Genomic DNA, 26,944 nt, shown 5'->3' with positions numbered 1-26,944 from the left:
TGTGTGGAAATACAAGACTATATTCAAAATTAAATGAAAGTTTCCTTTTGTGTCTAACAGCGAGGTGCGGACACATTACGAGCAGACACAACAGACAGGTGAGGGTTGTGTAAAGCTGTCAGTAGATCCCTGTGATTAGTGAAATGATGTGTTTGTGCTCACATTAACTCCTGGTCATCTTTTTGTAGGTACTCAGGCACAGGAAGCTCAGGAGCTGCTTCCATGAGGAAGGTAGAAGAAAGTGCTTCTTGTTCCTTGTCAGTGTTGTGTATAAATGAATGCACTCATCTTGATTTAATACAAAATAATGGCTCTTTTTCTACTGCGTTGTGATTTCAGTTCAATTTAATGAAGCAGAACAGGCTTCACTTGCTTCAACAATCACCTAGCAACTACATCTGCTGTTACATGGAGATTGAATGTGTATGAATAATAGACAACCATGCAGCCAGGATGGGGTAGAATAAATTTCTAACTGTGATGGTTAAATCAAAAACAACAATCAAATTAGATGAATTTGTTCCAATTTTTTGGGGCATTTGTGACAGAATTTGTTTTAACCTTTTTCTCTAAAGCTCTGAATTGTAGCACAACAGTGATTCGACTCGACTGACAGTAAGCAAACATCTAAACTCATGGGCAGCTGGTCTGTTCAGCAACATAAAAGTGGTGTTTGAGAGTTTGGAAACCCTTTCCACCTTTAGGTTTTCAAAAGTAACCATTGCAGTTAAATTCACACAAATAAAACGTTACTATAAAAAGTAAAATGTACTTTCTAAATCAGCACAAACAGTGGTTAAGCTTTGGTAGTCTGCTTCCATTTAACATGACTTGCTTTATTTTTTTTATTTTTATTTTTAGCTATAATGACACTTTAAGACTGCCCAAAGAAATAAAAAAAAACAACTGTCACTGTTAGCTTGTTGCTCAAATATATTTGTTAAGCTCCAGTATTTTTGCAATAATTCATGAATGAACATTGTGTGTGATTACGGATAGCAGCTGATGGTTAAAAATACTAAAGAGAGAAATTTGAATATAAAAAGTAAATTTGCTGCTTTTGATGCAATTCTTCTAATCTTTGGAAAGAGGGCTCTTTGTAAAACAATATTTTAATTGTTGTAGATGGCTCTTTGAGATGTTTCAATTTGGAAAAAATATTTTGTGGTGTAGACTTAAGTTCAAGTTCAAGTCAATAGCAACACGGTGGATCAGTGGTTAGCACAGTTGCCTCACATTAAGAAGGTCCTGGGTTCATTCCCAAAAGTTGTTAAATGTGTTTGGTTAATGCATTAGGGAACAGGTTAATTATAGATAAATATTGATGTGTCAATGATCAATTCTTTTTATTTCTTAACCAAATTAGTTGTTAAAGCTATCTACAACAGATAAGCTATAAAAAGATCTGAAACATTTTTAAGTGACTCAAATTCCAGAGTTAGCATCTGTCTGATGGAGTCAGTCTCATACAGACTGAACTAACATTTGTCTTGTCTCCCTTCTCTAGTCTTTCCATTACACATCTCTAAGAGCAAAAACCAAAAAGAGAAGTAAAGGTAAGGATCATTTATTTTTTTATTTATTTATTGTTTTTCTGATGTAGCATCATTATGGAAACGTCCAACAACACATGTGACATTGTTTGTTAGCACAATATGCTGCGTTTCCAGTCTATCACCTTGGAATATTGTCACAGTGGTGGGTCACGGTGGAAGATGACCAGACTTGAATTATTAAAAGGACATCAGCTCTGACATCAGATGTTTTTTATGAATTTGGAAATTCCAGATTCACTGTACCTTGTTAAAAATAGATCACACACTCACACATGCACACCTGTGACAGTGAGTACTGCATTCTTGCTCCAAATGTGTCCTCTATTCGACTCACTGTAATTAATTATTTGCTTTTTTGGGTAGTCTCAATTTGTCACTGTCTCCAGCGTAATGTGCTCTGAATAATATGAGGGGTGGAGTGTGTGCTAAAAATCTACTTTCAGGAGTGACACCATTTTTTTTTTTGTCCCGACCTTCTCCAGGTTCCCTCACCAGTGCCAGTCGACGGAGAATCTCCTGTAAGGACCTCGGTCATGGCGACTGTGAGGGCTGGCTGTGGAAGAAGAAAGATGCTAAAGGCTATTTCACCCAAAAATGGAGGAAGTACTGGTTCATCCTCAAAGAATCTTGTCTCTACTGGTACACCAACCAAAATGTAAGACATGATATTCAGAAATCTGATTTATTCGAGCCATATTATAGGATTGCCAAATGTAATGCACAACAGTCATTTATCAGTGCTCAAAAGGAAAAAAAGGAAAACGAGCATTCTTTGTAAAGATCAAATAAAATGAAATTTACTCATATAGCACATTTAAAACAACACCTTTTGACCAAAGTGCTGCACACATTACAGTTAGTAAAATAGCAATACTGAACATAATATCTTAAACACTAACAAAATAAAAATGGTTAAAAACGTGACAAGATATAAACCCTTAAAACAATACAAGTTTAAACTCTCATGCAGTATTAAAAACCAGGAAAAACAAATGCGTTTTAAGATGAGACTTTAAAACACCACAAGTAGAAGCCTGCTTGATGTGAAGGGACAGCTAGTTCCACAGTTTTTAGGAGTCACAACTGAAAAGGTCTGATCACCTCTGTGGACTAACCTGGTCTGCAGGACAACCAAAAACAAACGATCACTGGATCGGGAACCTGGAGAGGACATAACTCTGCCAGACAGGTATCCAATCAAAGTCTTACAGGTAATCAATAAAACTTTAAAATCCATTCTACAACAAAGAAGGAGCCCTTGCAGAGAAGACAGCACCAAGGAGATGTGTTCATGCTCTTTTGCTTGTGTTAAAAGTTGAGCTGAATTGTATGGAAGAGAGAATATGGATGGAAAATAGAATGAGTCCTAGATTGGATCCTTGTGGAACTTCCCTTCTCTGAGTCTTACAGAGAAACTGCTGTCAGACAGATCTTTTGATACTTAACTCCTTGATAAAAAAAACATATACCCCCCCCCCACACACACACACACACAGAGAAAGAGAAAGAGAGAGAGTTAGTTATGTGATCACCCAACTATACTAGTAGTTTACAATATTTTCAAAAAGTTCATTTTTAAAAATACAGTATATCCCAGCAACAATGTAAGAATAACTAACGCATGTACTTTCTACTTGTCTGTTGTTTTTGATCTTGTAAACATGACTTTGTGATTTACAATGATGTTGGTATGTTTAAATCTATATTTATTAAGTCCCGAATGTATGAACGATTTTGCAGCAAAATATTTACAAAGTCAAGCCTTATTTGAAACTTCTTACCATTAAATTTAGAGACCCCAAAATAATGTTTCAAAATACTAAATAAACAAGGCTTAGTAATTAATAGCACAAACATGAATTGTTGCAACTAACTAATAATAATTAATTAAACAGATTTTTTGATTAGGGCGGCATGGTGGCTCAGTTAGTAAAACTGTCGCCTCTCAGTGAGAAGGTTGACGCATCAAATCTCGGTCTGGGGGCCATTCAGGGTGGAGTTTGCATGTTCTCTCCGTGCATGCGTGGGTTTTCTCCGGGTACTCCAGTTTCCTCCCACAGACCAAAAACATGCATGTTAGGCTGACTAAATTGTCCCTAGGTGTGAGTGAGAGAGTGAATGGTTGTTTGTCTCATTTGTCTCTACGTGTCCTTGTGATGGACTGGAGACCTGTCCAGGGTGTCCCCCGCCTCTCGCACAGTGATTGCTGGATATGGGCACCAGTGACCCCCCTATGACCTTAAAAGAAAGAAGCGGATAAAAGATAATGGATGGATTGATTTTTGATTACTGCTTTTTAAACAATAAAGCAGAATACACCTAAAGGTTTATGTCAAAAATATATTTTTTATGTACATTAAGTGTGATTCAGTCACGTTTAAAAAAATCAGATTATGCTTTATATAACAATTTGAAATAAAACTGTAGCTTTATGTAACACCACGTAAGAAGAATGGTCCCAAAAACAATGACAATAACTAAAAACTTGCATTCTTTAAATAATCATCTGCAGCTTTGAATTCCAAAGATTGAAGCATAAACTGTGCATGAGTAGCAAGTGCATTAAGGGTGACTCTCAGCTACTACCACATAACATTTTAGCTCAAACTCAAAAAAAATGACTGTGGTATGACCAGTTTTGTGTTTGCTATGATTTGTTAGCTGTAGCAGCCATCTTGAATGGGTTTGTCATTAATCATTTATAGACATACACCCAAGGATTGCTTCCTGAGAGTTACGTTAAAATCCATCAGAGGTCCTTGAGATATTTTGTTAACAGAAAAACAAGGTTGACTCCACCAGTTTTTTCAAAAGTAAAATATATATATATATATATATATGGCAATCGATCAGTGCTCAGAGTATAGGTTGGAGATTACTTCCAGCTCCTACCACACCAAACAAAACCTCAATGTGTGTAAAATTTACAAGAGTTATAGCCATTTGTATATTTTCTTATGTCAGTTAGCTGTGGTAGTATGACGGAGCTTTAGGGCCACGATAAGAAAAAAAAAGCCGTAAAATTTTGAGAATAAAGTCTTAGTATTACAAGACTAAAGTCGAATAAAGTTGTACAAGATTTTTTTTTTTTACAGCTCTCATTTAATCTTTTTTTTTTTCCACGAGTCGGATCCACGATGTGACCTGTCAATTATTCCAGTAGGCGTGTCAGCAAATGACCAATCCGAAGCTAAATGAGTCGTAATATTATCCAAACTCTGATACAATAAAGCAGGATTATTGCATTTTCATGAAGAATGTTGAGCATCTTGTTAAGTTATACTTTGGTATTGGTTTTGTAAATAAGGAGACAGTTAATCTGTTAGCATATCAGCATCAGATTATTATCAGTATCAGGACATTGAACCTGCTTACAGTCAGGTGGTATGCTCTGATGGGCTGCAGTGCAGCTCTGCAGGTAAGGAGCGTTTAGCTTCGGATTGGTCATTTGCTGGATTGATTGACAGGTCGCGTTGTGGATCCAACTTGTGTAAAAAAGAAAAAAAAGAAACGAGAGCTGTAAAAAAAAGTCTTGTACGACTTTATTCTCGTAATACTAGGACTTTATTCTTGTAATTTTATGGCTTTTGATTTTATTTTCCTTAGCATTGTCCTAAAGCTCCGTCGTAGGGCCATCAATCAGGTAAAATCAGGTTGACTTCAAAAGGTAATCAGTTGGAGGTGATGCTGAGAGTTTCATCAGAATCCATTCAGTCATTCATTACATATATTGCTAACAAATGAACACATACAGCCAAGAAAACACATTATTTTCAGCATTTAGTGGCAGCAAACAATAATAAGTTATTCATGAATCATTGTTTTATGTACTGCAAAACCTTAAAAATACTTAAAAAAAAAACTGTTCCTGAAACATAAATAAAAGTGAAAATAGTAAATATGTTATTATTTAGACTGACAAATGATTTGCATCAGTTTGTAAAGGAGCCTGAGCTGTTCAGTTTGTCCTCATCTTATGCATGGCACAGACCTATCCCAGCCAATGCAAACAACATATCTTGTTTTCATATGCTTGACTTGACCATTTCTGGCCCAAATGAAATTGGTCTATCAGTATGGCTGACATTTTATTCTGCATGTTGATGTACTCTCCATCTGTCTCCGCCCGCAGGATGAGAAGGCTGAGGGCTTCATCAGCCTCCCTGAGTTCAGAATAGACCGAGCCATAGAATGCAGGAGGAAATTGTGAGTCTCCATCACATGTTGCCAGAATTACTAATCAAGCACATTTGCTCTCTCCCACACAACGTGAGCATGCACACAAGCCTACCATGCATACACAAAAACACTAATCAGTCTCCCTGTCTGACTGCAGTGCCTTCAAAGCCTGTCATCCCAAAATCAAGAGCTTCTTCTTTGCCACAGATTGTCTTGAGGAAATGAACAGGTGAGTGCTGCTGTGAACCTAGGCATAAACAACAGTTGGAAACGGTGGATGTCACATGTCTTTAAGTGAATGTTTCAGCTCTGAAAAACAAGTTGACTCAAGGCAACAGCCCAGCAATGTAACACTATGCATGAATAAGGTATAATCCTGGCTCTCTGTTGAGAAATGTGGAGCTGGTGATGTGTGTGAACTTGTGTGGGTCACGTGTTTGCCTGTGAGAGAGAGACTGTAATGATATTTGCAGGAATGCTATCTGATAAGATCTAATTATTCACACCTCTCCTCGACAACATGTGGAGATAATTGGGGGATAGTAATTAACCAGCTCTGTTTGAATGCTGTTCAGCATTTGTTAGTTCATGTGTGGAAGTGCCTGCACATGTTTTCACATGCTCTACGTGTGAAAAAGATGGATGACGGTGTAAAAGAGGAGTGTTATTTCAGTGTCATCACGACTTTTTGGAGGATTTACATAAAAGGTAATCTTGGCCCTCCTGGGGTCAAAACATGTGAACTGTGTCTGAATTCCAAACGGTTCCTATTTCCATCCAAAGTTATTATTATGGAAATGAGCTGATGGCTCAAAACTCTTAGGGTCACATTTTATTGCACTTCAGCATTACATTTCAACGTGTACAGTTGGCATCGATATCTACATCTTATCACAAAGTGGTGCAAGAAAATGACGTAGGACTCAGAACAAGGTTTTTCCATTTCCAAGTTCAAAGTTCTTTATTTGCCATTTGTGCACAGACCAACAGTCCAGACACACTGAAATTCTTGTGAGCTCTCACAGTCGTACCCAAAAACACTGAAACAACACTAAATAAAATAAAAATAAGAACAAGGTGGTTTCTATTTATACTGTACAGAAAATAAACCATGTCACATGACAAGTGAAGTTAGTTAGTGTAGGGTTATTATTGTCCCTGATCAATAGTTTCCTGTCATTGAATTTGAAATGAACAATACTGGGTTATTAGGATATTAGGTTTTAAATTCTTTAATGACAAAAATTTTCCCTAAAACAACAGTATCCAACAATTCTTAGGTATTACAAAATCTTTACTGTCCCTGGTCAATTAGCCATCAAGCTGTTTTATTTGTTTGTTTTATGGTTTAAGTTTACTGCAAATCCAATTAGTACAGTATGGATGACATTCCCTTAAAGAACCATGATGAGTTTTCTGATCCTTGCACAAGGACAGGGCTTCTCTTATTAGTGGTGGTGACACTGTTTCAGGTGCTTTTAGAGCAATGGTGTTCAGTCCTGTGTCCTCATGTATCAAAAAGTGTGCAGTTTTTATGTGGAAATTTGGCATACAGAAAAAAAATTAGGAAAGTGTGTACCTAGATAAATATTTGGATTTATCAAAGTTTGCACACGCACATATCTGCACTCCTTCCCTTCATACATCCTGAGGAACATGGAACTGAGCACAGTTAAAACACCTCCCCTGACGTGCCATCATTTAAATGTGTAAAATAGATGCAAATATGTCCATGATGTGGGATTTTCTTCTTTGCTCAATCAAAAATGATGTCTAGATGTGAGAAAATGCAAAATTAAATTAATTGTTACACAACTCAATAAGTAGTGAGAAGTAAAAACCTTTTGCCACACTTGCACAATGACAAGTGTGTGTGTCTGTGAACTTGCTGACTTCATTGAATGAAGTGAAACAGAGGGCAATGCCCATTTGAGGCTTTTCCAACTTTTTGCATTTGTTTAATAAAAATTACTGTAAAAATTACTGTAAAGACAGAGGCACTCAAAAGCTTGGTAAAACAGAGATTTATTATTTAAATATCTAAAAAAGTTAAGTCTGGTCCTCTGGCCATTCAAAAAAACAAAACAAAGCAAAACAAACAAAACAAAACAAAAAAGTTGAAACGTTTTCGTTCATCCAAAAGACTTCTTCAGTCTCTTTGGTATTCTTTAAATAGTTGATGTTGAGAAACGAGTCACTGCGCATCAACTGCGCATCAACAGTTTAAGCAATGTTATTGGGGAATTTCATACATCAGGGCATCATAAGGATGAGCCATTTCATACAGCTGGCATGGCCCGGCTCAGGGACACCTGTGAAATACGCAATAGGTATTTGGTCCCTTTAATGATGTAGCGGTTTATAAAACCAGCCACTAGGGAACACAAACCAGTGTATCTTTTGTGCCGGTCCCAAGCCCAGATAAATGCTGAGGGTTGTGTCAGGAAGGGCATCCAATGTAAAACACTTTTGACAAAACCATAATGAGAGTTCATCAAAGCAAAACCATACCAGATCAGTCGAGGCCCGGGTTAGCAATGACCGCCACCGGTGCTGTTGACAAACAGGGTGCCGGCAGAAATTGTGCTACTGTTAGTCGAAAACCACAAGGGGGGAAACATGTCAGGAGACAGAGGGAGAAGAGGAAAGTCAAGAACGTAGGACTGAGGGTTGCAAATCTAAATGTGGGGACAATGACAGGCAAAGGTAGCGAGCTGGCTGAAATAATGCAGAGAAAAAAGGTAGATGTTGTATGTGTCCAAGAGACCAAGTGGAAGGGCAGCAAGGTTTGCAGCATTGGAGCAGGGTTCAAACTGTTTTACCACGGTGTGGATAGAAAGAGAAAAGGAGTAGGGGTTGTCCTGAAGGAGGGGTAGGCAAAGAATGTAGTAGAGGTGAAAAGAGTGCCAGATAGAGTGATGTGTGTGAAGGTAGAAGTAGAAGGTGTGATGCTAAACATTGTCAGTGGTTATGCTCCACAGGTTGGATGTGATGTGGAGGAGAAAGATACATTTTGGAAGGATCTGGATGAAGTGATAGAGAGTATTCCCAGGGAGGAGAGAGTGGTGATCGGAACAGACCTGAATGGACATGTTGGTGAAGGATACAGAGAGGAGGAGGAACTGATGGGTAGGTTTGGTGTAAAGGAAAGAAACCAGGAAAGACTGATGGTGGTATATTTTGCCAAGAGAATGGAAATGGCTATAGTCAATACCTATTTCCAAAAGAGGGAGGAACATAGAGTGGCCTATAAGAGTGGAGGAAGGAGTACACAGGTCGACTATATTATGTGTAAAAGAGGAAACCTGAGGGAGACCGTAAGGCTGTGGCAGGGGAGATCGTGGCCAGACAGCATCGGAGAGTTGTGTGTAGAATGACTGTTGTTGTGAAGAAGAGAAAAAGAGTAAAATCAGAGAAGATGACCAAATGGTGGAAGTTGAAGAAGGAAGAATGCTGTGAGAAGTTCATAGAGCATCTGTTAAAGGGTCTGGGTGGTAAGAAAGAGCTTCCAAATTACTGGGCTACTACAGAAACAGTAATTAGAGAGACAGGTAGGAAGGTTTATCGTCTGGACAAAGAATGGATGATAAGGAAACCTGGTGGTGGAATAGTGAAGTGCAGGATGCATTCAAAGAAAGAGGTGAGAGTGAGTGACAGTGAGGAGACTGAAGAGAGCTGAGACATGAATATAAGCAGATGAGATGTAGTTCAAAGAGGGAGGTAGCTAAGGCAAAGCAGAAAGCATATGATGAGTTCTATGGGAGGCTGGACACTAAAAAGGGCGAGAAGGACTTGTTCCTATTGGCAAGGCAGAGGAATCAGGCTGGAAAGGATGTGCAGCAGGTTAGGCTTGTTAAAGATAGGAATGGTAAAGTTCTAACAAGTGAGAACAATGAGACGGGAAGATATAAGGAATGCTTTAGGAGCTAATGAATGAAGAGAATGAAAGCGAAAGAAGCATATATGCCATAGCAACTGTGGACTAGGAATTCGGAAAGATTAGTGAGGGTGAAGTCTGGAAAGCTCTGTAAATAATGAAGAAGGGGAAGGCAGAAGGACCTGATGACCTTATGAGGTTTTTGAGCCAAATCTTCAATGGAATATTTGAGCGTGAAAAAATACTTGAGGAATGGAGAAGAAGTGTGCTGGTACCCATTTTTAAGAACAAGGGTGATATACAGAGTTGTAGCAACTACAGGGGAATTAAGTTGATGATTCACAAACTGAAAGAGTTGTGGAAGCAAGACTTAGACAAGAAGTGACTATTTGTGAGAAGCAGTATTTCATGTCAAGAAAGAGCACTGATGCCATCTTTGATTTGAGAATGCTGACAGAGAAGTACAGAGAGGGTCAGAAAGAACTCCATTGTGTCTTTGTGGGTTTAGAAAAAGCGTATGACAGGGTGCCGAGAGAGGAGGTGTGGTATTGCATGAGGAAACCTGGAGTGGCAGAGAAGTATGTTAGACTGATACAGGACATGTATGAGGACAGCAGCACGGTGGTGAGATGTGTTGTAGGGATGACAGATAGCTTCAAGATGGAGGTGAAATTGTATAAAGGATCAGCTCTGAGCCCCTTTTTGGTTGCTCTAGTGATGGACCGACTAACACATGAGGTCAGTCAGGAATCCCTGTGGACTATGATGTTTGCAGATGATGTGATCTGTGGTGAGAACAGGGAACAGGTGGAAGAGAACTTGGAGAGGTGTGCACTTGAAAGAAGAGGAATGAAAGTCAGTCATGGTAAGACAGAGCACATGTGTGAATGAGAGCGAGACCGGTGGAACAATGAGGTTACATGGAGCAGAGGTCACAAAGGTGCAGTATTTCAAGTACTTGGGGTCCACTGTCCAGGAATATGGGGAGTGTGGTAAAGAGGTGAAAAAGAGCATCCATGCAGGATGGAGTGGATGGAGAAAAGTTTCAGGAGTGATTTGTGACAAAAGGATGTCAGTAAATGTCATAGGAAAAGTTTACAAGACAGTGGTGAGACCAGCTATGTTGTATGGTCCAGAGACATTGACAAAAAGACAGGAGACAGAACTGGAAGTAGCAGAAATTAAGATGTTGAGGTTCTCCTTGGAAGTGACAAGGATGGATAAGATTAGGAATGAAATCATCAGAGGTACAGCACAGGTTGAACAGCTGGGAGATAAAGTTAGAGAGGCCAGACTGAGATGGTTTGGACATGTCCAGAGGAAGAACAATGGGCATATTGGTAGAAGGATGTTACCGAAATGCAGCTGCCAGGAAAAACACAAAGAGAAAGTCCAAAGAGAAGATTTTTGATGCAGTTAGAGAAGACATGGAGGTAGTTGGAGTGAGAACAGAGGATGCAGAGGACAGAGTGAGATGGAGGAGGATGACTCACTGTGGCGAACCCTGAAGAGGGAAAAGCTGAAAGAAGAAGAAGAATGGTTTAGTGGTTTATCCCTTAAATTCACAAAACCAAACGGAGTCATATTTCGGTCTATTTACATGTGTTTCAGTATTTTGTAGGTTAATAATGTGAACTGAAAATGTTTGTGTGGAGGCAAAGCACATTCTTGCAGCAGGTCAGTAGTGTCTTTCACGCAACGTGTGTTTTATCTTTACGCATCTTGACATGCGTGTGAAATCTGGCGTATGCAAAATTTAATTACGTTGATATAGCCTATGAGGACCCTGGTCCCTGAGGGCCACTACCCTGCATGTTTTAATAATTCTCACACGATTTAAATGTTTTGCAGTCAGGCTGTCAAATAACGTATGTATGTCCATACGCATAGGCGTCGCAACCATTATATGTGAAGGGGACAAGTCCCCCCCCCACATAAAAAAAAACATTAATTTGGACCCCCCCACTTTTACTATGAAACATTAGTTCAGGTGGCGCAGTTTCTCTTTCTTTGTGAACAAATCCATTCCACTTGATTAACAGGAGAATACTCAACCTACTAAAACTCCACTCCAGGTTTTCCTGGTTACCTCCAACTCTTCACCGTCCCTTCCTGCCCCTTGCCTCGGCAGAAAACGCGCACAGGTGGAAGGTGGAGGTACCTGTGTTACTCGCTCGCCAGTTTAGCAGCTTAGTGCGGACAGTTGTTGACCAGGGTGGTTGATCATAAACATATATTCATGTTAGGAGGATGCTTGAGAGGAGCGCTACATCTGTAGCATGTTCTCTTAGCAGTAACTGTGACTCTGTAAGACGCTGCAGGTGTAAGAGACGTGGTGTGTTCAGGTGCATTAAAGTTGAAATGTCTTTAAAACCCCACACCTTATTGTCCTCAAGCTTCATGAGAAACATCATTTAGATGAGGAGTGTTGAACACAAGTAAAAAAGTCCAGTGGTGATGTTTTTTATTTCTCTATAAAGACAAATAGTGCCGACATGACGCTCTGTATTAAAGTGTATTAAAGTTAAAATGTCTTTAAAACCCACAGGTGAATTTACACAAACTTGGTGAGAAACATGTTTTAAATGTGTGGAATTAAAGGAAATCTAGGTGAAATGCTGCTTTTTTTGTTCACTAGTGAACACACACGCGCGCGCGCACACACACTTACACACATCATTGTGTCCCCCCCACATTATGGATGCTTCTGACGCCCTTGCCCATACGTCTAACCATCCATCCATCAATTTAATTTTCTCAAAGCTTTGTTTTTTCCTTAGGAGAAAGAAGTCAATGTGACAAATATCAAATGTTAAAAGATTAAAATATGGCACTTCTTTTTCTTTCCTCCCTTTGCTATTCTTGTCATCCATCTTCAAATTATTTATTTTTGTTTCAATGTTTCAATATTTGCTTTCTGCAGGTGGATGAACAGACTTGGGTTAGCTGCCATTGGCTACACACCAGATGATAAAGTGCCACGCCCTGATGAAGGTGAGATGCAGTACCTCCTATAGAAACCATTCACTCAACCTTTTACGTTTGTAATTCCTTATGTTTGTGTGTGTTGGTCTTCCTATCAGACTACTGGAGTGAGAGTGATCAAGATGAGGTTGATGGATCAATGACCCTCAAACAGGAAGGACCTTCATCTCTCTGTGATACTTACCATCGCACACCATCTGTAAGTAATATTCATTCATGATCCACAGTTTTCAGAGCTGCATAGACTAAAACATTTCAGCATCAATAAAACATCAGAGTAGGAGACTATGCTGTTCTGTTTGCAGCCAAGACTATAGATATTTTATTCTATGATCTGCTGCCAGAACTCTTCCCTGTCTGACCTGCAGATGGCATCTGTCACGCTGCACATTTTATATTTTTGCTCTTACTTGGTGGTTGTTCAGACATGTATATTCAGGTCTGACAGCACCATTACCATGATAACCCAAATTAAACCATTCAGTAGCCATGTCAGCTGTTCTTGCAGTTGCACCTCTACCATCTCATTGCTTTTTTGCTCTCATATTTTGGTGTATTTCTGCCCTTTACTCCCTCATGTCTGGCACTCTCTCTCTGTCCTGTTACATCTCACTTTGCATGTTTTATTGTTTTCTGTCTGTTTGTTACCTATTTGGCAACCTTTCTCTCCTTGCCCCACTCACTCTTGTCCACATTGATCCACACTGCCCATCACACATTTGCTGGACCATCAGGTCAGTCTCCTCCCCAGTTATAACCAATTGCCCCGCTCAGTGAGCTCCATGAGCCTCATGCGCTCCACTCCATCCCCACTCCCAAAGAGTGCTTCTACCTCCCCCATCCCTCCACAGATGGTGTCTTCCACCTCCCCTCTCCCTCTCCCTCTCCAGGTGAATTCTTCCAGTCCTTTCCCAGAGTCCAAGCATGGTCGACATTTCTCTAGTGAGTCCACACACTCCCACTCCTCAGCAGAGGACCAGCGTGGGGATGGCATGGGCATGGGCACGGGCACAGGGAGCACCAGCACCCACTCGTCTGGCTGCCGATCCTCCCATCGCGAGCGACGCTCCTGGCAGGACCTCATTGAGACCCCTCTGACAAGTGCAGGACTGCACTTCCTCCAGACAGCGCCAGGGGACAGTGACTATGGTGGCCCGATGGGTGGCATGGCTGGAGAGATGGGATTCTACGGAGGACTGGGCAGGCAGGGAATGTCCCCAGAAAGACGTCGGCAAGCCACACTACCTGTACGGAGACACCACGCAGCAGAGAGAGACCGAGAGCGGGACGGGCCTTTCCCCCTGGAGCGGGGCCCATACACACACAGCCACACACACCGACGCTCCCACAAGCAGCGCAGCCAGAGTCTACCCAGGAACAGAGACCCAATGCATGGAAAATTCATGCACACATCAGCTCATATGGAAGAGAGGAGTGAAGATGAGGAGGCAGAGGGCCAGGCAGCAGACATACTCGAGGCAGAAGATGGTAAGAAAATTTGATTGTCTTGCATGTAAACTGTAAAAACACTCTTTGATAAAGGTTACATCATCTAAATAATAACCTGGGAAGTACTCATAAATTAGTTGCTACAGGTAAATATTTTACATTGTAAAAACTATACATAAAACTACAATTTCTTTAAATTTGGTGCATGTATTCCGACTAAACTGTCATGATACTGATGACAATGAATATGTTAGTCACAGGTAATCATAATTCATGTTCATTGTTTATTTTTTTGGCCAAAGATTACTTTCAGTGGGTATAAAAAGTGTGCATTCCACAGATTGTCTACCAAATTCAAGAAATCCAACTGTGTTCAAGTTTCAACCATCTGTTAATTTTAAGGTGATGTTGACTGTTTCCTTCATTATTCCATCCATTTTGGGCAAAGCATAGCACGATTGTGCCACCGCTATGGTTGACAAATGGTATGACCTTAGATTTGAAGTACTAATTTGACTCTTCCAAATATACTTATTGTCACTGTGGCCAAAAAGCTATATCTGTGTCTTGGCTGAACATACAGATTTTTTTACAAGGCATTTGCCTTCTTTGTTGGTTGTCACCCTTAGTTGATGGCGGCGTCAAACTTTTCACTGTGGACAGGGATACTGGTGTTTCCAACAATTTTCAGTTCATGGCAGTCTTGAACCTTGGTGTTTCCTGCGTTGTCCCTGAACACCTTAAAAAAAACTGTTTTTGTTACAATTCTGTAGTGTGATAGAACCCATGTGCAGGCAGGACTCAGAGCACTTAGGATTTAAAGTATTTAGTTAACATTGAGCTACTTTTAGTTATCATTTGCTTCTTTAAACTAGTGATTTGTTACTTTTTTGTTTACTTTTTTCTCACTCGCTCTGGAAGGAGGCGCACGCATTATCTTCCCTCTCCCTGTTCTCCTCCTGCTCTTTTTGCTCTGTCTGTGCATCGGAGCTCCTATTTTACACATCTTCTGACATGAAAACTACTGTTGTGGATCTGACCAAATGGACTTTCGACGCAAATGACAAAATCTTTTCAACAAAGCGACAGGGTCCTGGAGAACCCTGACGTCTGCTTGGACGACACGTGCAGCTGGATATACTGTATCTCTGGGGAAGTGGAATGTGATGTGTCTATCTCTGCTGTCAATCGAGGATGCCGAAATTGCATATAATTGGATTTATGACAACAGGTTTCCTATTCTGGAATAGTCTGGATCCTGGTTTATTAACATACAAAGAAGACGGCCACTGCTAATTTGACCCTCGTCAGTCTGCTGGCTATGTGAAGATTTAGTTTGTGCTTTGAGGACTCAAAATCAGTTGATTTACGAGCTAAACCATAAGATGGAAGTGATTTGAATCGCAGGCCACCTGCAGCTTTGGGACTCATCAGCATGAAATGACCTTGAAGAGGCTCATAAGCACAGACCAGTAGAATGCACCCTAATCTGGCCATTCCGGACCTTGAAGGTATCAGTAAGACTCAAGGCTGAAAAGAAAAATAGTCTGCCTGAATAAATCAACAAATGTAACTTATCTGAATCTGACTCCCCGGTTGGCCTCGAACAGGCTGACATCAATTTCTCCTGGGAAATGTGTAAACTAAGGAAAAGCTTGGTCTATTGCAAACCCCACCCCCCCAACTTCTGCGAAGGCTTATCAGAACTGTGCCAACTGACCATCATCTGATCAGGACAATGGACCATCTGTTAGTGCTTCATGGACTGTCTCGTCATAAATGCATATGTAACGTGTTTATAAATGTGCTGCTGGCAGAGTTTTTTTTTATGTCTTAAATCGTGTTCTGTTAGGACAAGGTGAGATGCGATCTTTTATTTTTGTAATGCCACTATCCTCTCCTCATGGCTTTGTCTCCTTTTATATCTAAAAAAAATTATTCTGACAAGGATAAGAAGGCTGCGCTCTTAAAGAGCAGCAGCTACGTGCACTCCGCCCATCGTTCAGACGACTGTACGGACATATTCTCATTGAATCTTGGTACAATGATAATAAAGCTTGTTCTGAATTCTGACTCTGAATTAGCATTGTATTACTTTTAGATAGTCATTTGCTGCTTTTAGTTAGCATTTAGCAACTTTTAGTCTGCATTGGCTACTTTAAACTGCTGGTAGAATATTTATTTATTTATTTATTGTAAATTTATTCATTTCATATAAAAAACAATGACAATTTTTAGAAAGAAAAAAATTAAACAAAAAAACATAAAATGAAAGGAAGCAGAAGAAGAAAACATTTCTTATTATATCTGCTCCCTATTAAACAATCAAATTCAAACAATCAATTCAAACATTAATTTGCTTATTGTAATACAAAAGAATAGTCTCATCAAAATACCTTTATAATTTGTTAAATAGAAACAACTAAATATAATTCTTTAACAAAATAGTTTTAACCATTTTCCTAAATGTTAGTATCGACTTCGCTTTTTTTACATTGTCCTCCAAACCATTCCAAAGATCAATTCCTCTTACTGTAGTAGATCTACCCTTTAAACTTGTTCTGTACTTAGGTTTAACAAACATTTCTATTCCCTTTAAATTATAACTACTGGTCCTTTTCACAAAATAGTTCTGAATGTTTGATGGTAGTGAGCAATTCTGAGCTCTAAACATAAGTAAAAGAATATTATAATCAACCAAATCATAAAACTTAAGTAATTTCAATTGACAAAATAGAGTACCAGAAGGATGACAATAATTTTTCCTCATTATAATTCTTACAGCTTTTTTTTGCAAAATAAAAATAGGCTTAGTTGTTGTCTTACATGCTGTACCCCAAACATTTACACAATAAATTAACTGCGGAACTATGATTGTATTATAGAGCAAGTACAAAGCCTTATTATTTAACAAGTCCCTTACACGATACAATACTGCAATTGACTTAGATATTTTAATTTTAACAAAATTTACATGCTGTTTCCATGACAGTTTGTCATCGATAATTACACCCAGAAACTTGATCTCATTCACTCTACATATCTTTATACCATCAATTTCAAAAGAAAAATCCAAAGTTGTTTTTGTTTTTTTACTAAATATCATAAAATTGGTTTTATCAATATTCAATGACAACTTATTTAATTTAAACCAAATTTGTATTTTTTCAAACTCTGTCTTTATCAATACAAACATCCGTTCCAAGTCTTCACCCAAACAAAAAAAAGTGGTATCATCAGCAAATAAAATACATTTGAGGATATCAGACACCTCAACTAAATCATTAACATATAAAATAAATAACTTGGGTCCAATTACAGAACCTTGTGGTACTCCTCATGAAGTTCTGCTTAAATTAGAACGTACATCATCCATCTGTACAAACTGTTTTCTATCACTCAGATAACTACTTATCCACTGCAATGCAGGACCTCTGATACCATATTGATTCAATTTTGCAATTAAAATGGTGTGATCAATAGTATCAAATGCCTTCTTTAGATCCAGAAATATACTTATACAATGTTTTTTATTATCGACTGCTGTTGTAATTTGTTCCATCAATTCCATCAGAGCCAAGGATGTAGAACTAGTTGATCTAAGACCATATTGACTATTACTCAAAATATTTTGTTTGTCAAGAAATTTATCTAATCTAGTCACAAACAATCTTTCGAGAATTTTTGAAAATTCTGGCAAAAGAGATATAGGTCTATAATTACTAAATACAGATTTGTCACCATTTTTAAAAAGAGGAACTACTTTAGCTATTTTCATTCTGTCAGGGAAAATGCCTTTTGAAAATGACAAATTACAAATATATGTAAATGGCACAATGACATGACTTATTATTTCCTTTACAACCACCATATCCATATCTTCACAGTCCTTTGATCTTTTATCAGCAATATTATTAACTATCTTCATAATTTCCTCTGTTTGTTCCACCCAGAAACATACTGCTTACACAACCCATTTTTACATTACTAACAATATTATCTACTTTAGGAATCATTGCTGCAAGACTAGACCCAACATTTACGAAATGATTATTAAAGCCAGTAACGATTTCCCTATCATCATGGATTTCCACATTATTTTCCACAAAATATCCTGATTCATGCTCAATAATCCAGGTAGAAACATCTAAAAATGTTAAATTTGGTCCTCTGGACATTCAAAAAAACAAAACAAAACAAAAAAATTGTAGAAGCGTTTCGTCTTTCATCCGAAAGACTTTTTCAGTCTGAGGTGCTGTATTCAGCTCCTCTGGTAGAATCCTCTACTGGTAGAATATGTATTTAATAAGGACAAAACAACAGCTGACATGCAACAATTTTACATACTCTCAGGGATGACACTGAGGCAGACAGAACCATAATGCCATACAGACAATGAGGAACAGAGACGCAGCCTTGCATGCAGCTAACGGACAGACAATGACAAACACCTGGGGAAAGACAACAGGCAGAGGCAGGAGTTACAAGAGGGAGAGACACTGAGGAGAGCAGGACAGAAGACAAGAATTACACAAACACACGCAGATCCTCTCAGTTTTTATCTGATGAGTATTTGTTAATTCAATGTAAAACAAAACCTTTATTTTTCATTATGTCATTGTATGTATTTATTTGGGCATGGATCTGTTAACCATATGGAGATCAGAGAAAACCCACAATAAATTCAAACACAATTTTGTTTTAAAAACTTATCGCTGTAGTACGGTGTACAATCATTGCACCCTAAAAAAGAACAGTTCAATAAAAACGTCAAAGCTCAAAATTATTACAACGTTCATGCTTATAATCAGCGTTAACTTCCAATTGAAATAAACCCATTCAAAAAAAATATGACAGTTTTTGATGAATACCAAAGAGTTCTTCAGTATTAGGAGTCCTTCCTGTTCATTTACAAGTGTGTCCTGCAGCTGTGAAGAACCTGATTCACTTCTTGCTGATGTAAGTCACAGCAAACTCTTTCTTTTATTTACTCAATGATAGTACTTATGAAAAGGGTTGTACGTTCAATTATCCAGGTATAACAGGTTAAATCATGTAACTGGTCCAGATGACATGATTTAACCTTTTTTGTTGATAGTACTTATGCTTCAAATGAAAGTATAGTAGTACAAGACTGAGCAATAAGGATGTACCGTATTTTCCGCCGTACACGTCGCTCCGCCCTATAAGTCGCATCAGTCCATATTTGTCTAATAAAGTGGAAAAATCCATAAATATGTCACTTCGCCATATACGACGCATCTATTATGCGTCACCGCTAATGCGTTGCATTTGTTACGCGTCATCGCTGACAACCCGGAGATGTGGGCCGAACCTGGAAATGTGGGACGGTGTTGTGCCAAAAATCGATGGGCTTCCAAATGGTGGCTGCAGGAGCATGCAAGAGATGACTTTAACAAGAATTTAACAAGAGTAATACTTATAAACAATTACTTGTCTGTTCCAAATTATAGTAAAGGTGCGTCTCAGTCTAACGTTTGCTTAATAAATGTCCTTTGATGGTCAAATCAGCTGAATGTGAAAAGCTGATATACGGAAGTAAACGTGTGCATGCGATGAGTCGCTGTGCATATTTAACAAGATTAACACAAACAATTATTTGTTTGCTCAACATTATAGCAAAGGTGTGTCTCAGTCTAACATTTGCTTAATAAATGCATTTTAATGGTCAAATAAGCTGCATTTTAAAAATAGTTTTGCTGCCTTGGTGCTCCGAGAGCGCGCAGAGGGAGGAAACCAAGAAGGAGGAACGCTGATCGTTTCTTCAAAATTTAACAAGAAAAGCACCTAAAATAATTATTTGTTTGCTTGACTTTATAGCAAAGGTGTGTCTCAGTCTAACGTTTGCTGAATAAATGCACTTTAATGGTCAAATTAGCTGCAGTTTGCCGGGGTGGTGCAGCTGTTTTGACGGTTCCAAGCAGCAAGCAGAATGAAGGAGGGGAGATTATGGCAGGCTAATGGTATCATTAATAGCTGGTGAAGGTTCTCAGTCATCCAGGACATGGTCAATTAAAAAAAAGTTCAAGAAAAAAACAAACAATAAAGTATAAAGTAAAGTATAATAAATAAAGTCCAGTTGTTTTTGTCTTGAACTTTTTTGAATTTGTCATTATAGCCACGTTTACCTGTTACATGATACAACGGCATGCCATAAGGCTACTACTACACTTCTGCCATCAAGTGGCTGAAAGTGGTACTGCTCAATTTTTTTTTCAGTCAGAATGAATGAAAACAGTCATATCTCAGCCAAAAAAATGGTTTATAAATATGGGGAAAAAATCCATAAATATGTCACTTGGGCCTATAAGTCACAGGACATGCAAATTATACAGAAAACTGTGACTTAAAAAAATCAAGAAATTGGTTCAATAAAATGCTGAACATTTTAAAAACAAATGGTGCACCAATAGAAATGTTTGTTATTACTGGAGGCTTTTTACATGAATAGAAAAACTCTTGGACTTTTGCTGTCATGTCAGACATCATCACAGCAGTATCTAGCAGTTATAGCAAAACCACACTAGAATTGTTTTTTTGTTTGTTTTTTTTTCGGAAAAATCGTCTAATATTTGCCCATCCTGTCCTTTTTCCATCAGTTCTGTCCCTCCTCTACCTACCAGCCACTAGTCCCAACACAAGTCAAACTTACAGCAATTCATGCATTTCACACATGGTTATTTTGTCCTTTACTCATGCAGAGATAATTATAGTGCAACAACAAACAGTTTTAAAGCAGCGACGGCCGTTTTAATGAGCTGCTGCTGTATGATTTAGACCCTTTGCATATTTTTGCTTAAAAAAAAAAGACCATGTTCACAAAATAGTTGCAACCTGCAATGAATTAAAGATTACTCAGCTCAAATGGTGCAGTTGAAATATCTTCTGCCGAAACAGGTTTCAGGTAAAGGAACATGCGCTACCAGAGATTTTTATATTCCTTCAGTGCGCCTCTGGATTATCTGAGGACTCACGTTTTCTAATATTAAAGCTGAGCTCACCAGTGACCATGGTTTCTGCTCTATGATCCTTTCAAAATAAACTACAGTGGCTAAAAAAAGGTGCTGGGATGCTCTGAGCTGTTTTTTTCTCTTTTTTGAGAGGTGGAATATAGACAAAAAGAATAAATGGTTTAAAAAGACTGTTGCGATGGTCACATCAGTTTGTCAGAGTTGAACATTTTAGCTACTGTTCACATATGCAAATATCACTGCTCATTCCCACTCTACCCAGCATCAGTCTGACCTTTCCTTCGTGCCTCTGGCTGTTTCAGACCCACGGGACTTTAGAGTCGAGAGCAGAGACAGGAGGGTGTCAGAAGGATGGGAGCCTGAACCGTTGGAAGGGTTAGAGCAGCTTTATCGGGCCCTTGAACAAGCCAACGTGACGCCTCTAGGAGACCCTAAACCCTGCAGCAGGCAAGAGTTTCGGCGCTGTTTCACCCAGAGAGTCAGGGACCCACTGCTCAACGACCGGCTGCACAGAGTCCGAGCCCTCCGCAGCACTCTAAAGGTATCGACTCGATCAGATAGGATTACATCAAAAAAGGGTTTAACGTTGGACCTTCCTGATATCTCTTTGCTCCCGCAGGCCAAAGAGTCGGAGCTGGAGGTGATCTGCGCCCTGCTGGAGGACCCCGGCCTGTGCTCGCAGACCTTCAGAGAGTGGAAACAGTGGCACAGCGAGCTCTACTCAGACATCTGCCAGCTCAGCCCCGGCACCAACGGCCAGGACGACCTGTCTCCGCTGGCCGCGCCACTCATGACCCACACACACTCCTTCATCGAGACTCACGTGTGACGAAACTAAAACAAACTGAGCCGATGCGCGTGCACGCACACACACACGTGCGCGCGCGCTGACATAGAGCTTCACATTCATCGAACTGTTCCTCCTGATCACGACTCAGAGCACGCACCCACTCACACAGAAACATTGTAAGATGTGTAAATATCAAAGAGGGAACGGTCTGAGACCTGCGTGTACGAACTTTTGATAATCCCAAGGACCCCACAGGGTGCCTGTTGCATGCCTGAACAGAACACATTAATCTTCCTTTGTTTATTGAACTCGCCTAACCCTTGTCAAGAAAAACGGGAAAATAGGAGAATTTTAACGTTGGTTTCTTTGTGTTCTCTACATTTGGCTACTTCTTTTGTTTGATTTAAGGGGGTAGGGGGAGCTATGTAGCAGCAATACAGACGAGAATCCTTTTCACCACAGCACTGTACTTTTTCTACTAATGAACTTTGCACCCAGAGCCACCAGTTCTCCCCCTTTCTCTTCTTCTTTTTTTTTTCTTCTCATTGCATACGTGATTTACAGGGACCTCACTGTTAATCCGGGCCAATCTCACGGGACAATGTGGGGACATGTGAGGGAGGTGTAAGACTGTGACGAGTAGCTATCAGTGCTGGTGTTTTAGCTGTTTCTCTGGGAACCCATGAAATTTAAGCATCGAGCAACAGCTGTGCTAGCTAACCACGAGCGCACTCTTTTAAACTGTGAAGTGTTCAGAAATGCCCTTTCACCTGCAGAAGGCTCCTCTGCCAGAATGCACTCCCCTCTTTCCACGTCCTCCTCCTGTTGATTTTTTTTCCTCTAACTCTCATAAACTTGTGCATATGTGTATACCGATGTAAATGTTCGCGTTCCACTTCCACTGTGATACGCTTTTAGAGGTAGCCGAGGGAAGAGACGGCACGTTTGTGTTTGTGTGGGTGAAAGGCATCCTTTCCAAAACTTAATTTCAAACAGCGAATGCAAGACATAAAGAGTTTGTTTCAATCAAGCCACTCACTACAAAGAATGCACTTTCTATATCTCTGTATCTCACTGGCTGCACCACAGGGTCTGCGTCTCGTCAGCCTCCTTCCCATCGCTGTTCAGATATCAGGTAAATGCATCCGCCGCCCCATTTTCTACAGATTTGTGTACAGCCTACAGATATATTTAAACATAGAATATATAAATCTATTTATGTTTTGTGTCATAGGTATAATGTAAAGTACGATGTATTCTATGCCAAGGTTTTGCAGTGTCCCCCTCTTCACTCTGTACATGCAGGGTGCTCAGCAGCTGAACAACCACCACTGACAGCTGAGCGACAGTTTCTCTGGTTTAAGTTCTTCTCCTGCTCATGTGCTGCATGAAGAAAGGTCTCGGACTGGCGTGAAAGGAAAGGGTTAAAATACTGTGGATCATTTTGCATTCAGCTCTTCTCACATTAGCAGGATTTGTAGCGCATGATACATGCAAAACTGCTGTTCTTTATATTTTCACATGTTTAAAAGCTTGTTTTGTTAGAAAATATTTGAAGACACACACTGTACAAGAACTGGGGCGGGCAGACTTCGGCTCCCCGGTTCTTTGAAATAATGCAGATCTTTCTTTAGCATCCACGCAAAATGATTCTGTTTGTTGCTTTGGTTTATTCAGACTGACATACCATCATGGTGAAAAGAGTCAACCCTCTTTCTTTTTTAGGGTTTAACGTATCAGACGCAATAAAAATGATCCAAATTTAACCTTTAGTTACAAAAACACACAGCAGATTACATCATGAAAAATGAAACCAAAATGGAAAAGACCAAAGTCCATGCTCTATAATCCAGGTATAAAATCCAACAGTGTTCAGTCAGGTCATCTGGACGGTTTCTTTTTTGTGCTGAGATGTTTCACCATTCATCCAAAGGACTTCTTTAGTCTGAGGAACAACCAAACATAACTAATTCTCCACCAACAGCTTAGTAAAATGGAAAAACAAAACAGCAGGCTGGTGCTAAAATGGCCTCTGGAGCCCTCCCTCTCCCTCGTCAACTCCATTGGATGACGGACGAAACGTCTCAGCACAAAAAAGAAACCATCCAGATGATCTGACTGAACATTGTTGAGCAAAATAGAAACGCTTGAACAGCTTGAAGACTCACCTTTACGTCCATGCCGTCCAGCTCTCGTGTTTTCTGTATGACTTTATCAGTCTCTCTCATGTTAGTGGGGACATTTTGACCCACTCTTCTTTACAACGTTGCTACAGTTCATTCAGGTTGGCAGACATTTGTCTGTGCACAGCTTTCTTTAGGTTCGATAACAGCATTTCTATCACGTTTAGGTTTGGACTTTGACTAAACCATTATGTTAGATTCCCCCTGCCGACATGATTTGCTGCTATGATTGGGATAATGGTGCTGTTTCTCCATGACACAGATTCAGCTGTCAGACAAATGGCCTCACATTCGACTCTAGAATATTTTGGTTTACAGAGTTCAAGGTCAGCTCAATGACTGAATCATAGGACCTTTTCGTCCCATGCATTACAAATGATTGGAGTTGTTTGTGCAGAGATCCCATGTTGACATTTTTTCCCTAACATGGTGCTGTGCATTATGGGTAAAAATCTGCATTTTGGTTTCACAAATAGTAAAAGGACTGTACACCAGTCCCTCGTTTATTGTGGGGTTTCCGTTCCCAACCTCACCGAGAAAAGTAAAAAGATGCCAAGTAGTAGTACAAGTAGTAAGTAGTAGTTATATATATATAGGTGTTTTAAACCCTTCCCAATATTCTAAACACTGTTTTTAAACTCTAAATGCTCTAAATGAGCACCGCACGTCATGATCTCTGCTCTCTGCTTGCGCTCTTGGCCACGCCCGCTTCTCCACTGCAGAACAGAGATCATGACGCGCTGCAGGAGGGAGCTTCTCCCTGCTGCTGTGGGCTGCACAAAGGTGCAGCAGGTGCTAAATCATTTAAAATAATTTATTTTAAATAAAATTTCCATGCCGACCGTGTGGCTCATCCATCAATCAGCCAATTGTGTGTCATGTTCTATCTTACTTTGAAAAACTGTGAAAGAGCGAGCCTGCGAAAGTCGAACTGCGAAGTATCGAGGGACTACTGTACTCTTATAGCACCTTTCTATCTTATCAAGACACTTAAAGCTCTTTACAATCTGTGCCCTCATTTACACATTCATACAGCACTCTACTAGATCTGTACAAAGACTAATCAGTGCTTTTAGATCACATTCATACACAGATGGGACACGCATCGGAGGCATTGAGGGGTTCAGTGTAGTGCCCAGGGACACTTCAGCATGTGACTGCTGGTGGAATCAAACCCTCAACTCTCCCATTGTAAGACTGCTCTAACCATTCAGTCACAGCTACCCCAAAGTTCATCTGTCCAAAGTACCTTGTTGCAGAGGTTTTGTGGGTCCTTACAAACCTAAGTCATGCTGCCACGTTCTTTTAGAGGAGGTCGTTGCTTGGCAACCGCTCCCAACAAACTGTACTTGTTCATTTGTTTCTGATTATTTTGCCATGGCAGCCAACTCCGACCCAAAGATCCTGGGTTTGATCCCTGGTCATTGCACATCTTGTAGTGTCTCTGAGCAGGACACCTCATCCCCAGTTCCAACCCTAGCGCTTTCCATAGCTGCCCACTGCTCCACCTGGGGTGGATGGGTTAAATGCAGAGAGAGAGAATTTCAATGATGACAACACATAACACATTTTTATTATTATTATTATTATTACCCTTTGACCTGATAATCGATATCTGTAGATCTCTGTAGATTTTTTATATTTATACACAGTCTGACTTTGGGGTGAATTTGTTGGACAGCCACTCCAGAGAATAATGTCAACTGTCTTCAATGTTTTCGACTTATAAATATTTCCTCTCACTGCAGAATGACAGTTTCAAAATAGTTTTGAGATTACATTTAATTTTTAGTCTTTTGATAAGCAGAAACAGTTGCTTCTCTAAAATCATTGCTGATGTCTTTCCTTCTTGGCATTGTGTTAACACAGCTGTATGCTTCAAAGCAGCAAACTGTTTAAAGTCCCCCATAGAACAGATCACACTAATGGTGATCAGCTGATGGACACGTTAGATCAGCTGCTACTTCCTCCCACTTTAAATCCTATGGATGCAGCAAGGGTGAGTTAGCTTCCTCATACACCACTTTCAGTTCAGTTTACACTGTATTCATTAAAGACCGGATCATTTTTATATGTCCTGAAATGTAAAGCCCTAGACCTGAAAGAGGGTGGATTTTCTTTTTCCCCAAAAAAAGTACACAGAGAGGTTTTATATAATTATATGTAAAAGACACGTACAGTTAGCTCCATGATGAAAGCTGTTGTGGCATGGACTTGACTCTGTAAGCCGCTACACTCGGTGGTCTGGATTGTCTGAAACTCAAATGAATCGTTTCATCACCGTCAGGCCAAAGACTCCACGGTGCCCCCCCAGTGTCACAGACTCGGAGATGTGTAGCACCAGCTGCATCTTTCTGTGTTTCTGTCAGTCTCCTGCAGATGTTTCTTCCCGTCACATTGAAGTGAAACATCAACCGCGTCACTAAAATATAGCTCATGTTTCTGAGTGGGTAATCTGAGCGTGTCACAAAGACACTAAACGATGCAAGCACGCTCACGTGCCTCCCAGTCCTCTTTGGCAGCAAAGGACTAACTATACTGGTGTTCCTACACAGGTGTTGAAGAGCTATAACTCAGTTCCAGTCTGCAGGCCTCCATCTTTGTTTGCTGTTTGTCCCCCCAGCTCCTCTGAGCAGGCAACATACTGTAGATTTAAGGAGTTCAGAGTTAAAACTTAACTGTAGGCACTGACTGTGTTACCCTTCCCAGATTTTATTTGTGTGTGTGTGTGTGTGTGTGTGTGTGTGTGTGTGTGTGTGTGTGTGTGTGTGTGGACCTGCAGAAAACAGGAAGAAAAGGGAGATTCCACTGTGTGTTCTTTCAGGGGTGTACACCTCATGGTACATTGCACAGGTGTGTAAGTTGTAAGTTGCACTGCGACATTAAAAAAGGAACATATTGCTCTTTTACAAGGACAAGATTAGCTTACTGTT

At 39.8% G+C, this 26,944-nt stretch overlaps 1 protein-coding gene across 1 annotated transcript in view; it reads left to right on the top strand.

Moving 5' to 3' along the window:
• si:ch211-26b3.4 (connector enhancer of kinase suppressor of ras 2) overlaps nucleotides 1-22,327 on the top strand; it is a 176,122-nt gene extending 153,795 nt beyond the window's left edge. The window contains exons 14-24 of the mRNA XM_037675402.1: nucleotides 61-98; nucleotides 189-231; nucleotides 1,508-1,556; nucleotides 2,039-2,211; nucleotides 5,689-5,762; nucleotides 5,893-5,964; nucleotides 12,536-12,606; nucleotides 12,696-12,796; nucleotides 13,488-14,085; nucleotides 21,341-21,579; nucleotides 21,658-22,327. Of these exons, the coding sequence (XP_037531330.1) occupies nucleotides 61-98; nucleotides 189-231; nucleotides 1,508-1,556; nucleotides 2,039-2,211; nucleotides 5,689-5,762; nucleotides 5,893-5,964; nucleotides 12,536-12,606; nucleotides 12,696-12,796; nucleotides 13,488-14,085; nucleotides 21,341-21,579; nucleotides 21,658-21,867 (1,668 nt within the window). The 3' untranslated portion in view covers nucleotides 21,868-22,327. The remainder of the gene's footprint in view (nucleotides 1-60; nucleotides 99-188; nucleotides 232-1,507; nucleotides 1,557-2,038; nucleotides 2,212-5,688; nucleotides 5,763-5,892; nucleotides 5,965-12,535; nucleotides 12,607-12,695; nucleotides 12,797-13,487; nucleotides 14,086-21,340; nucleotides 21,580-21,657) is intronic.
• The last annotated feature ends 4,617 nt before the right edge of the window (nucleotides 22,328-26,944 follow it).

The sequence above is a fragment of the Nematolebias whitei genome, chromosome 4 (genome assembly GCF_014905685.2).
Source record: "Nematolebias whitei isolate Nwh7 chromosome 4, NemWhi1, whole genome shotgun sequence".
In the NCBI taxonomy this organism is placed as follows: Eukaryota; Metazoa; Chordata; class Actinopteri; order Cyprinodontiformes; family Rivulidae; genus Nematolebias; species Nematolebias whitei.
Note: the sequence above shows the minus strand (reverse complement) of the source record. Positions and strands in the feature narration are given on the sequence as shown.